Raw genomic sequence first — 14,349 nt, 5'->3', positions numbered from 1 at the left:
CAGATCCTGAAACGGAAAGTGAGCCTCAGAGTGCTGATCAGACCACAGCAGGCTCTCAGGAGGTGGATGGAGAGTCTCCGGAGGACAGCTCTCTGAACTCTCACTCGGAATCATCAACTACGGACGATGCCGCTGCAAGCGCTTCTCCCTCCCAGCAGAAAATTGGGCTTGCAGGCTTTGAGACTGAGTGTACATATTTCGATGAAGATGAAGACCAGTCAGAAACTGAGGAAGATTCCAATCCCAACGTCAGCTGGGATCAAGACGACCAGCCCCTACATCCCATAGTAGCAGACTGGAATGAAGATATGAAAGCAATTAAAATGCTGAAGAAGGCATTGATGAAGAAGAAAATAGTGATTAAGAAGGGCGAACTATGACTCACTGAAGAATCCGGTGGTAGGTATTTAACAAGAGTAGGTAAACTGTGGTTAATGGACACCCTCATACTAAGCAGGCTCTCCAGCGGGAGGCTTTAGTATGTGACGAGAAACCGCGTTCTGACTGGGATAGTTGGTTATCATAGGAGCCTGGAGCTTGCTATGTTAGAATTGACCTTGTTTCAAACTGTCCCCTGAGAAATGGAAACTCAGTCCCCTCGCTGGCAGCACCGCACCACCCTGGGCCAGGAGAAGACTACTGGATGCGCCTCGGATCCAGGTTTCTGCAGGCCCTGGACAAACGAGAAACAAATCTGGTTAGTAGTGGGGTGTGGAGTAGGAATTTGTATTGCTTCCTAATTAAAGGAAGCTTGACATTCTAGGTCTGGGGGTTAGAGTGTCTTTCGGGAAACACCAAGCGTATTGTGGGCATTCTGGTTGTGCTGCCTTCACAGAAAAACTCAGTGGTTATGAAGCAAATGTGTTCACGGTGAGGACAGTCTTGCTCATCACTTTCACTTGCTTCATTGTGTAACATGATCAAAATGACTTGATTTCCCCCCTTAACAATGTCCTTTTCATTTAAACCAAAGGTGAAGCCAGTGTACTTTCTCAGTGAGTTCTCTGCATAAGGACTAAACATTGGGACCAGGTAAAAAGGTCATCTACTCTATTGTGGAAATTGGTTATGTTATACTTTTGAAAAATGGAGCAAGGGAGAAACTATACTGTTGCAATATGAGCTTGCCATTGGGCCTTCCATAGGGAAAGCTGTGACTACTCTGAAGTGGAACTTAGTGCTAGATCCTTACAGGGTAAGTGATAAACCTTTTCCAGTTCATTTCTCTCAGAGGTGATCCCTCTAGTCCTCAGCCTTACTCCATCCCAGGTTTAGTAGCATTTTGAGCCACAAGGCCCAGGTGACTGATAGCTTAATACATTGTTCCATTTCTCTGTCTGAGAAGCCATGGTCATGCTGTGGTAACTATGGTTTCTAAAGTTGTACCTAAGGAGCCTGTCACATTTTCTGTTGAATCATGGTTTTTAAATTTGCTTTTTCTTTTTAAAACAAATATTCCTTCTGATATGGACTTGAAAATTAGCGTATGGTAACCTGTGTAGAAAACTTACACAGTACCAACTAACATGCAGCCATATAGCTTAATTTTTTTTTTTTTTTTTTTGGTGGCAGTCTGGTGCTGGCCACATTTAATTTTGTTGATAGCTGTAGACATTCCTGTAGTTGAAATCATGGCTTTATTCATTTTTTTTTTTCTTTCTCCTTACCATGACATTACATATAACCTCCTAGGACAGTTTTGAGGTACTGACAAACTGAAACTGTGTATGAAGCTGTTAAAAAAACAGCAGTGCTGTGTTGTACTTGTGTATATACATGTACAGTGTGTCTTAGATCCAGGTAGATGTATTCTTTTATAAGAGGAAAAATCGCTGCTTTCAGAAACTCCAGCTAAACTTAATTGGGGTGGGGGGTGTAGATTAGTATATAAGATCTTTATTGGCCCTTAATTCAACCTGACACCAAAATGGGTATTTTTAGTCACTGCATGTGAAATTTGGCGTAAGAAGATAGAACTATAATACATAGAGTTCATGAAGGGATAGACATAGTGCTTTGTTCACCTTAATTGCAAAGCTGCCAAAATAGCTAAAGCTTAATTACTTGCCTTGATTTATAGGACTGGGGCTTGGCAAAAGGGAGCAGATGTTCCTCTAAGACTGATTCCAGAAGCCTTATATTTAGTGATTTGTTTGTTAGTAGCTCAAAGCCATTGTTGTTTAAATCTCACTTTTCTAAGTTATCAAAACATTTTTTTCCCCCAGCAAATATTTTTGTGGCATACAAGGAAAAGCCAGCTTACTGCCACTCTACCTTCCTTTGGCCATTAGGGGGAGTTGTTGCCATTCATTGAGGTCTAGAAGCAAATTGCTTGCTTGTTTAGAAAAGTGAATCCTTGACAGGAAAGAAAGAAAAAAAAAAAAAATTAATTATACTCAGCGCCCAGAAGGAATTATATCCTTTCTTAAATGGGGGAAAGTCAAGTATAACTCCAACATTGCAGTTGCCTCTACATTTCTTAATTGACATACTGCCATGAAGTTGTTTAAAAAATTCCAACAGCATTAGAGTTTTTTTTTTTTAAATACCTTCTATAGAGATTTTATTTACTTCTTAAAGATTCGGGGGATTCTAAGAAACCCTGAATTTTAGAAACATCTGGTCTACCTCAGTTAAATGTTGACTGCATAGAAAGAGAGCTGAAGTGATCACCACAGCCATAAAATTGTTTGACTAAGAAGGAGTTATACAATGTTTACAAACCTGGAATCAAGTAAGGCTTTTATCTGAAAGTTATTAGAGCAAGTATTTAATTCAGGTATTTAAGTTTAACTTGTTTACCAACTAAAAATAGCTGTAGTTTTTTTCTGCTTATCAGAGTCGATTGAAATGATATACCGTTAATTTGCAATACTTTATTTGCCATAAAGTTTTAGTTGTGAAAGAATTGTAATTTACTAGTTTGGCGTGGGATATTTTGTTGGGTAGGTTTTCTTTTTAACATTAATAGGCTTCCAACAAGAACATAGTTATTATTTCAGAACAAATAGTTTTTGACATTATATTTTTACTTCACAGTATTAAAGAGAGTAAAATGAAAAATTGTGCACACTCTGATATTCTAATTACTCCCTCAAGAATTTGTCTTAAATTACTGTCACACAGCCCTTTTCATAGTAAAACCAGCATTTGTTCTCTCACCAAACCCCATGCCAAATTCATCATAAAGAAAGCTCAGCTTAAGTAATTCACATAGTGCTTATAATTGTTCAGGTGGGGGCATTTAGTGAATATTCCAACCGGTCGTTTTCTGCACAAGGCTTTAGTCAGAACATAGAAAAAAAAACATTCTGTGAATGAAATATTGTATGTTCAGATTTTATAAGAGACATTTTTAAAAGCCCAATTTACAGCCGTATATTTTCTTATGATGTAATTTATGAAAAAGATAAGATGTCTGTACTAACAGGTGCTGTAACACTACTGTTGTTGGATTTTATTGTTTGGTGATAAATGTATACACTATTTCTAAGGGAAACTGTACTGTGATGTAAAAGTCTGGGCAAAATGTATATAATCCTTGTATATAAATGTGTATCTGATTATAATTACTGATTGTAAAGATTTAATAAAACATGTAAATATTCTGGTCTAGTTTTAATGTGAACTTTTAATGTCACTGCATATGTTTATACTTTGATCTCTTTTAAAATGTTTTCATTACTTTTCAAGTCATCTTTCCTGTAATTTCTATTTTACCCCACGGGAATAAATTTAGGGGACAGCTTAGGGTAAAGAAACACAAACGTACCTTCAACAGCTCCTCCGAGTAGAGAGAGTGATTCAGTGTCAATATTGGCAACATGTCCCTCACATTAAATCATTGTCCTGTCAATGTTGTCATCAAAAGTAGCACTCACCTCAGTTCCAGTGACATTTTCTGTTAGCGGCACCTTCAGGTCCTGTGATACCGTGCTTTTCCTCTGTACTACTTCAGGGCTTCTGAGGTCAGATATCTTGAAAGACCTAATAATACTATTATTTATTGATCATTACTTTAAGATGCGCAAACTAAGACTTAAGTTCTAAGCGCCTTACTCCGAGCCCCACCTTTGGTGACTGGGCATTGGGAGCCCGTGCTCCTTCCAGGGTGCTGTCCTCTCCCTCCCTTTGCCAGGCCTCACCCCTCTTCATTTCAGTTTCAGCTCACCTTTCTGTGCTCAGCAGGGAATGACATTTAGAAATGGTAGCATCCATTCTTAGGTTCTCTGGACATTCTTTCCGGTCCGTGTGCCTCCACTCCTATAGGACAAAGCACCAATATTTCAGGAAACAGCTAAAGGATCCATGGTACCTCTTGGAAGATTTCAAAGGTGAGGTTGCTTTTCTGAATGAAGCAAACTTAAAAGGTCTTTCTAAGAGAAGTAATGTAATGGTTAATTGAGAAGGATATGTCAGCACCTGGCTGCTAGTAAGGCTTGTATTTCTCAAAGCCTTCTAATCAGTCTGGAGGTCTATAATTTTTATCCACTCTCTTCCACAGAGCAAATGGGAGGCCGCTGACAGACCCTTGGGATCGTCTTAACACATTGCGGACGGATCATGAGCATTCTCATGTTTTCTGTTCTAAGACTCATGGCCAATCACAAGAATACTTTAAAAAGATACTAGCTTCTAAGAACATGTAATAACTTCAAAATGCAATGGATGTTTAATTTTAAAGCATGCCTTTAACATTTATGTAAAACATTTTTTGTACTCGTTCAGTACAAACTCACCTGGCCACTGGGTAAAGCTAGCAACAAAACTACTGGTCCGTAATGTGTTAAGTCACAGGACGTACTCACCATCCCAGATGACAGGAAAAACATTTAAGTTTAAAAGTTCTACGGATCTGTTTTTGTTCATCCAGAGACAGAGAAGCATCGATCAGACCGTCAAACCTCAGAGGGAGGTAGGGGAGGGTGGGGGTAAGGGGTAGAGATCAACCAAAGGACTTGTATGCATGCATATAAGCCTAACCAATGGACACTGGGGTGGGGGGGGGGGCGGATAAGGACACATATGTAATACCTTAATCAATAAAGAAAAAAAAGTTCTGTACGTTAGAGAACATCTCTACCTAATACTCAATGTAATAGGATGAGATTTCTTAAAAACAGTGAAACCCTCCCTCACATGGTCAAGAAGAGAATTAGTCCCTAAAAAGACTAATCCAAGGCAGAGGAAATTAATACTAAGGAACTGGGTGCTACTCTTCCCACCAACACCTGGTGCTGGAGTTTTGTAGCAACATGAGGCACATCTTACATAGGAATCCCCACCTTTATCTCTTCTGAACCTCTAAGAAAAGCCACTGATTGACCTTAGGCCCAAGAGGCAATCTGACAGTCACTGCAGGATAGCTTCTTATACTCCCTTTCCTCATTCTCCCATTCTGCTTCTTCCCTTTGCAGAGTAAACCAAGTTCTGGAGTCAGTCCCAGTTGCTACCTTTAGAAGGGCTAATCTGCTTATTCAGCCACTCCTGCCTTACCGAGGCATTAAGCCAGTGGTCGGCAAACGGCGGCTCGCCACATGCGGCTCTTTGGCCCCTTGAGTGTGACTCTTCCACGAAATACCACGTACAGTGCGATTGAAACTTCGTGGCCCATGCGCAGAAGTCGGTTTTTGGCCTGGGTGAGTCTATTTTGAAGAAGTGGCATTAGAACACTCAAGGGGCTAAAGAGCCGCATGTGGCTCTCCAGCCGCGGTTTGCCAACCACTGCATTAAGCTAATTGACTTCCAGCCCCAATTGCCTTATTGTATCATTATAAAAAAATTTTAAAGCCCTGTGACCTTAGTCTCTAATCATTACTTCCTATTCTCTCAACTTGTCCAGTTGGATAATTCTTCAGGACCTCCGTCCAATCCATCACCCTTCACTTCCCAACCTACTCACCATTAACCTCTCTTCCTGTTGAATTAACTTGGCAAAACTTTAAATCTTATTCATCCCAACTACTCACTGATTGTGTTAGAACTGGATGAAATCACTGCTAACTGGCCTCGCTTTAAATCATGACCACATATCTCAAATGAGATTTAATACTTCCCCAAATTTCAACTACATTTCTGTAGCTAATTTCTTTTCCCACTCTGAGACAATTTTCATACCGCCTTTCTTTTCAAATTATCCCATACTCCTTGCCTGTCCCTCATCTGGAGATCTCACCCCATAGTTCAATGAAAAAAACAAAAACAAAACCCACACACACACACCCCAACAACAACAAAAACCCCCGCAGATGAGAACGACCTTAACTACCAATCCATCTGCCTGCTGAATCCATATGACTTAAGGGAATAGAAGCAGTAATCAAAAAACTCCCAGCGAACAAAATCCCTGGTCCAGGTGACTTCACAAGGGAGTTTTACCAAACATTCAAAGAACAGCTAACATCTACCCTCCTCAAACTATTCCAAAAAATCTAAAAGGAAGGAACACTCCCAAGCTCTTTTTTACAAAGCCAGCATTATCCTAATTCCAAAACCAGATAAAAACACTACAAAGAATGAAAATTATAGGCAGTATTCCAATGAACACAGGTGCTAAAATCTTCAACAAAATATTAGCAAATTGTCTAGTATCACATGAGCTCAGTCATCTAGGGGAAATGATGAACAACATAGACTGATGAACAAGAACAGCATCGATCAGACTGTCGGACCTCAGAGGGAAGATAGGGGAGGGTGGGGATAAGGGGGAGAGAGATCAACCAAAGGACTTTTGTGCATGCAAATGAGCCTAACCAGTGGTCACGGACAACAGGGGAATGGGGGGATGCGTGGGGAGGGGTTTGGGATGGGAATGGGGGATGAGGACAAATATGTGATACCTTAATAATAAAGTAATTAAAAAAATATTAGCAAATCAGATCTGGCAATATATTAAAAAGATCATACACCATGACCAAGTGGGATTTATTCCAGGGATGCAAGGCTGGTACAGTATTCACAAATCAATAAATGTGATCCATCACATAAAAGATAAAAACCACCTAATCATATAAATAGATGCAGAAAAAGCATTCGACAAAATCCAGCCCTCACCGGTTTGGCTAAGTGGATAGAGTGTTGGCCTGCCGACTGAAGGGTCCCAGGTTTGATTCCAGTCAAGGGCATGTACCTTGGTTGCGGGCACATCCCTAGTAGGGTGTGTGCAAGAGGCAGCTGATCGATGTATCTCTCTCATCGATGTTTCTAACTATCCCTCTCCCTTCCTCTCTGTAAAAAAAAAAAAAAAAAAATCCAGCACCATTTTTTTTTTTTTTATTGAACTCTCAGTAAAGTGAGAATAGAGGGATCATACCTCAATATCATAAAGGCCATATGTGACAAACCTATAGCCAACATAATACTCAATGGTCAAAAACTAAAAGTATTTCCCTTAAGAACAGGAACAAGACAAGTATGTCCGCTTTCGCCACTCTTATTCAACATAATACTGGAAGTCCTAGCCTAGCCACAGCAATTAGACAAGAAGAATAGATAGAAAGGCATCCAAATTGGAAAGGAGGAAGTAAAACCGTCACTATTCACAGATGGCATGATATTGTACATAGAAAAACCCTAAAGACTCCACCAGAAGAATACTAGACGTAATAAATGAATTCGGCAAGGTAGCAGGACACAAAACCAATATCCAGAAATTGAGGGCATTTTTATATACCAATAATGAACGTTAAGAAAGAGAAACTATAAAAAGCATTGAAACAAACAAAAATAAGATACCTACGAATAAACTTAACTAAGAAAGTAAAATACCTGTACTTGGAAAGCTATAGGACATTGAAAAAAGAAATAGAGGAAGAAACAAATGGAAGCATATACCATGTTACTGGATTGTTAGAATTAATATCATTAAAATGTCTATACTACCCAAAGCAATAGATAGATTCAATGCAACCCCCACTAAAATACCAATGGCATACTTCAGAGTGCTAGAACAAATATTCCAAAAATGTATATGGAACCATAAAACACCCCAAATAGCTGCAGCAATCTTAAGAAAGAAGAGTAAAGTAGGAGGGATCACAATACCGGATATCAAACTATACTACAAAGCCATTATAACCAAAACAGCCTGGTACTGGCACAAGAATAAGCATATAGATCAATGGAACAGAACACAGACCCCAGAAATGGACCCTCACCATTATAGTCATTTAATATGTGACAAAGGAGGCAAGAACATACAATGGAACGAAGACAGTCTCTTCAACAAATGGTGCTGGGAAAAATGGACAGACACACAGGCAGTAAAATCTCAGATATCTCTCGTAGCAATATGTTTACGGATACATCTCCTTGTGCAAAGGAAACTAAGGAGAAAATAAACAAATGGGACTACCTCAAACTAAGAAGCTTTGCACAGCAGAAGAAACCATTAACAAAATGAAAAAGGAACACACTCTATGGGAGAACATATTTGCCAATGATACACCTAATAAGGGGTTAATTAATATCCAAAATATATAAAGTACTCATATAACTCAACAAAAGGAAGACAAACAATCCAATTAAAAAATGGGCAGAAGACCTGAATAGACATTTCTCCAAAGAAGGCATACAAATGGCCAAGAGACATGAAAAAATGCTCAAAGTCACTAATCATTAGAGAGATGCAAATGAAAACCACAGTGAACTATGACCTCACACCTGTCAGAATGGCTATCATAAAAAAATCAAACAAGTGCTGAGGAGGATGTGGAGAAAACGGAACCCTAGTTCATTGGTGGGAATGCAGACTGGTGCAGCCACTATGGAAAACAGTATGGAGTTTCCTCAAAAAATTAAAAATGGAACTTTAATTTGACCCAGTGACCCCCACTTCTGGGAATATATCTTAAAAACCCCAAAACACCAATCGGAAAGAATATATGCACCCCTATGTTCATAGCAGCGTTATTTACAATAGCTAAGATTTGGAAACAGCCCAAGTGCCCATCAGTCAATGAATGGATAAAAAAGCTGTGGGACATTTATACTTTGAATACTATGCAGCTGTAAAAAAAAAGAGGGATCTTTTACCCTTTGGGACAGCCATAGATGGACCTGGAGAATATTATGCTCACTGAAATAAGCCAACCTAAGACAAATATTACATGATCTCACTTATTTGTGGAATCTAATGAACAGAATGAATTGACCAACAAAATAAGACCCGAAGCATGGAGGCATGGAACAGACTGACATCCTTCAATATGAGATGTTAAGGGAATGGAAGAGAAACCAAAGAACTTACATACTGTAGGCATAGCCCTTGCACACGGGCAATACGTAGTGAAGACCTGGGCGGAGGGGTGGGTAGGGACTGGGGAGAGGGGGGTATAAGGGGACAGGGGATGGGAGATATCTGTAATACTATCAGCAATAAAAAAATATATTTTAAAAAGAAAAAAATGTATAGTTGGATATTTTAATACCTAACTTGAAAGTAATTGTTAAAACAAGCAAAATCCCAGAGAATCAGCAAATGTCTAGAAGGCCAGCACACCAGCAACCACCTTTACCTCGCTGGCATTTATAGAGCTCTCCACCGGACAGCACACATTCTCTTCAAGAGCACATGGAACATTTTTCAAGATAGACCATATGCTAAGCCATAAGACAAATTTCCATAAGTGTAAAAGAACTGAAATTATTCCAGGCGTGTTCTTCTCTGAACATAAGATGATTGAACTAAATGGAAACAAAAACACAGCATACCACAATGTATGCTACACAGTTTTCGGAGAGAGGTTTATAGCCCTAAATGGACACATCAAACATTCAGAACATTTCACATAAACAACTTCAGTGTGCACCTTACGAAACTAGAAAAGGGAGAGCAAACAAAGCAAGCAAAAGTGAGGCAGTAACAAAGATCAAAGCATAAAAGAAATAATAGAAAAACATAAAGAAAATCAATATAACCAAAGGTTGCTAGTTTAAAAAAATCTGAAAAATTGATAAACCGTTAGCTAGATTGACCAGTAGAAAAACAAAAAAATGTACAAGATTACCAAAATCAGAAATAAAAGAGGAGATATCCCTTTTGACCTTACAGAAATTAAAATGATTATAAGAATATGCTGAATAACTTTATGGAAACAATCTACTGTATTTTCCGGTGTATAAGATGACTGGGCGTATAAGATTTTCCTGGGTTAAAAAGTCATTTTATATGCCGGAAAATACGGTAGTCCAATATATCTAATCCATTATATCTAATCCCATCAATATAGTCCAATATACTGCATTTTCTGGCGTATAAAACGACTTTTTAACCCAGGAAAATCTTATACACCCAGTCGTCTTATACTCCGGAAAATACGGTAGATAACTTATATAAAATGATCAAAATACCAAAACTGACTCAAGAAGAGGTATAAAATCTGAATACACCAACCAAGAGGGAATAAATAAAATGAATTAGTAATAAAAAAAAAATTCTCAATCTGGGCTTAGGCCCAGTCAGCTTCACTGGTAAATTCTATCAAATATTTTTAAAATATATAATATCAATCCTTCACAAACGTTTTCAGAAAGAAGAACAGGCAGGAAGACTCCCCTTCTGTTCTATTAGTCGACCACTAAGACACCAAAACCATTCAAAGATAACAAGAAAACTGCAGAACAATCGCTCCTGTGAACACGGACACATAAACCCTTAATTAGACATCAGCATGCTGCATCCAGCAACATATAAAATTATTATTCTCAAATGAAAAAAACACAATGAGATACGCACTTCACATCAACTAATGTGACTATAATTAAAAAAAAAAAGACACAATAACAAACAGTGAAGATGTGAAGAAATTGGAACCCTCATACATACATGCTGGTGGGAATTTAAATGGTGCAGCTGCTTGGAAAGCAGTTGGACAGTTTCCATTACAATTCAATATAGTTTCTCTATAAACCAACAATTTTCATTTTAGGTATATGTGTATATAAAATACATACCTACACACAAAACTTGTACACAAATGCTCACAGCAGCTTTACTTATAAATAGCCAAAAAGTAGAAACAACCATAATAGCCATCAACTGATGAATTTCATACAATGGAATATTATTCAGCCATAAAAAAGAATGAAGCCAGGACACATGCTACAACTGGACGAATCCCAAAAACATAAGGCTAAGTTAAAGAAGCCAGTCACAAAAATCATATAAACACATTATGTGATTTTATTTTATGAAATGTCCTTAACAGACACATCTATAGAGACAGAAAGTAGAATCGTGCGGTGGGAGGATGAAGAGAGAAGGAATGGGGGTGACTGTCAATGGAATGAAATGAACGTTCTTAAACTAGATTGTGGTGATGTTTGCACAGCTCTGAGACTATATTGAAACCACTGAATTGCACACTTTAAGTGGGTGAATTGTAGGTGAATGCTATGTGAATTATATCTCAATAAAACCTTTAAAAAAATTTTAAAGACACACTGACTTACACTCTTTTCCTTTCAGAGAAGTTGGGCAATAAAATATTCACCAAATTCTATGTTACAAGTTCTTTGCCTTATACTTTTTATCTGTTTCTGTTTATTTTTGTTTTATTTCTATTGTTAGTAGAAGTATAAATTGGTGCAATATTTCTAGAAATCAATCGGTACACATCAAAACCTTAAAATGATTTCTTTCCTTTTAACTTAACTATCTACTACTAGGAATCTAAGGAAATAATTAGGGGGTAGTCATGAATTTCCATTCAAATATTGTGAATAAGAGGAAAAATTTTGACAGAATCTACATGTCTATGGGCTAATGGTTAAGAAAAGTATGGCCCAATTAAAAAAAAATGTGTATGCATTAAAATGATGTTTATAAAAAGTTTTTTTTAAAAAAATACCTAAGAGGGAAGGAAGCCCCCGCGGGGGTGAGCGCTGGGAGGGAGGAGAGCGCAAAAAAAAAAGCAAAAAAAAAAAAAAATACCTAAGAGCATGCAGCTAATTCAGATCAATTAAGCAAAGACTGACTATCCTTACCATTGCCATTCACTGAACCAAACCCTGGGATGTATGATGTTCAACCCAGACACAGATCTTGTTCTCCTGGATTTTACAGTCAAATCAAGCAGACAGACATTGAAAAAAATCACATTTATCCTGAACGACCTAGGATTTGTAATGCCTGAGAACTGTCAAAGGAATGATGGCCCAGCTTTGAAGACAGTGGTGTGAAGCTAATCCTAAAAATATATTCGTTGTTGTTGAAGGTAGACGCTGAAGAGAACGCAGCTCGAGGAGTGGCCTCAGAATTTGAGCGCCAAAAGATTTCTGTGATCGTCACTTTGCTGATTCTCCTCATTGGATAGAAAAGAAATCAGAAGCCAAGGTGGGAAGTGAGGAGACCAAGGCCGCATATTTCCAGGACTGATTATGCCTTTAGGAAGGATGAAGGCCCTGGTGCCTCCGTTTTAGTCATCACTGCCCCACCCCCCACCCCCACTTTACAGCCTCAGTACATCCATTCCTTTGCAAATTAGCATTCAGCCAGTGGAGTAATTGCTAACTTCAGAGCTGCCCCTGAGGTGCCTTTACAAAACTCCAGGGCTCCATTGAACACAGTTGAGAAACTACTGACTTAGATAATTTATTGTTCCCTATTTAAACTCTTAGCACATTTGAGCAAAAACGTCTTTTAATTCCCAGAAAAGTGGCTAGTCCCATGGGCAGCATTTATTCTCTCCCCTTCCCTATGAGTAACCCCACGAATGAAAGAATACACGTGGCCTTGCTTTTGTGCTGCCAGTCATCTGAATTAACATGTGTGGGCAGAGCTCGAGTGGTGAGACCAGGATACGGACCCTTTGCTGGGTGGGCCCTCCTGTGGGTCTCAAACCCAAGGGTTCCCGAGCTTTCTTTGTGGCGATGGCAGAAATGGTTTTCTTTAGACCCGAGTCACTGAACCTGAAATTTCTAAATTTGACGTTCTGAGAGAGCGAGCTTCAATGATCAGCAGCCCGCTTATCTCTGTGTTGTAAGGCTGTAATGGAGAATTCTGGACTGATGAGGCTAGAGACATCTTAAGATTGTATTTTCTTACTGGATAAAGGAGAAGTAGTACATGTATACAATGGAATATTACTTAGCTGTAAAAAAAAAGAAAAAAGAATGAACAATTGCCACCTGCCACAACAAGGATGAATCTAGAGGGTATTGTGCTAAGTAAAATAAGTCAGAGGAAGACAAATGCCATTCGAGTTCACTTACAGTGAGGTCTAAAATAACAATATAGACGAGTAAAGAAAACAGAAACAAACTCATAGAAACAGAGAACATTAATATGGTTGCCGGAAGGGGAATGGGTGGAAGAGGAGAAGGGGTTAGAATGTGCAAATTGCTGGTTACACAAACAGTCCTGGGGCCGTGTGGCACAGCATGGGGAATACAGTCAATAGCGTTGTAATTCCTAGGTATGGTGGCAGGTGGGTTCTGGACTTCTCAGGGTGACCACTTTATACATACGTTAGATCAATCTGTAGTCACTGTTTTATCCCTGAAGCTAATACAACAGGGTATGTCAACTGTAATTGAAAAATAAATTATCAAAAAGAGAAAAGATTGTATTTTCCAAATCTCTCTTAAATTCTCTCAAAGCTTGTCATGACAATGTTTACTTATTGGATGTTTACCATATGCTTAGCACGTACAAAACCATTTGAAACAAGTACCATTATTATTCCAATTTACCCATGAGAAAATAGAGGCTTGGCAGTTGGGATTCTTAAATCAAAGACACTCTGGCTAAGTTAAGCAGGGTGGGGGGAGATCCTGGAGAGAGAGAAGAAAGTCTCTTGGAAGGTTCTAGAGATGGCACAAGGGGATCTGAGGGAGGGGCCACATTATTTTTCAATCCTTTTCTTTATTATGTATAATTGGAAGTTAAGAGAACAGACTCTGGAGCCAGACTTGTTTTTAATTTCATTGCAAAGCCAGCGATTTATCAGAATAATTCAGATGAGATCAGAATCCTGGCTCCACTCCTTCCTCTATGTGACCTTGAACTTGTTTCCTCATCTGTAAAGTGGGGATAATAATAGGACCCATCCCAAGAGATGGCTGCACTCTAAGCAGTGAGCGCGTTGCCGCAACCATGGGGACTCAGCACCATAGCAGTCATTAGCTGCAATGCAATGTAACTGCTTTCAAGCCCTCGTCCTGTGGTCCCCTCCCCACCAGATGGCTGTCCTTGAGCGTCATCTATAAATTATTACTGTGTTAATAAAGTTTGGTCATCACTAGTGGCAGCTTTGGCTGGCTGAGTGATCCCTCCTCCAACTTCTTATTGGTCGGGGTGGATATGGAGGGAGGATATCTCACCAATGGGTACAGACCTCCTTGCAAAAG

The 14,349-nt window shown here is 38.9% G+C and overlaps 1 protein-coding gene across 1 annotated transcript in view; it reads left to right on the top strand.

The window, feature by feature from the left end:
• EDEM3 (ER degradation enhancing alpha-mannosidase like protein 3) overlaps nt 1-1,557 on the top strand; it is a 65,807-nt gene extending 64,250 nt beyond the window's left edge. The window contains exon 20 of the mRNA XM_054711555.1: nt 4-1,557. Coding sequence (XP_054567530.1) covers nt 4-380 — 377 coding nt within the window. The 3' untranslated portion in view covers nt 381-1,557. The remainder of the gene's footprint in view (nt 1-3) is intronic.
• The last annotated feature ends 12,792 nt before the right edge of the window (nt 1,558-14,349 follow it).

Source organism: Eptesicus fuscus, chromosome 22 (assembly GCF_027574615.1).
Source record: "Eptesicus fuscus isolate TK198812 chromosome 22, DD_ASM_mEF_20220401, whole genome shotgun sequence".
Classification (NCBI taxonomy): Eukaryota; Metazoa; Chordata; class Mammalia; order Chiroptera; family Vespertilionidae; genus Eptesicus; species Eptesicus fuscus.
The sequence above is the reverse complement of the archived record's forward strand: the minus strand, read 5'-3'. Positions and strand labels throughout refer to the sequence as shown.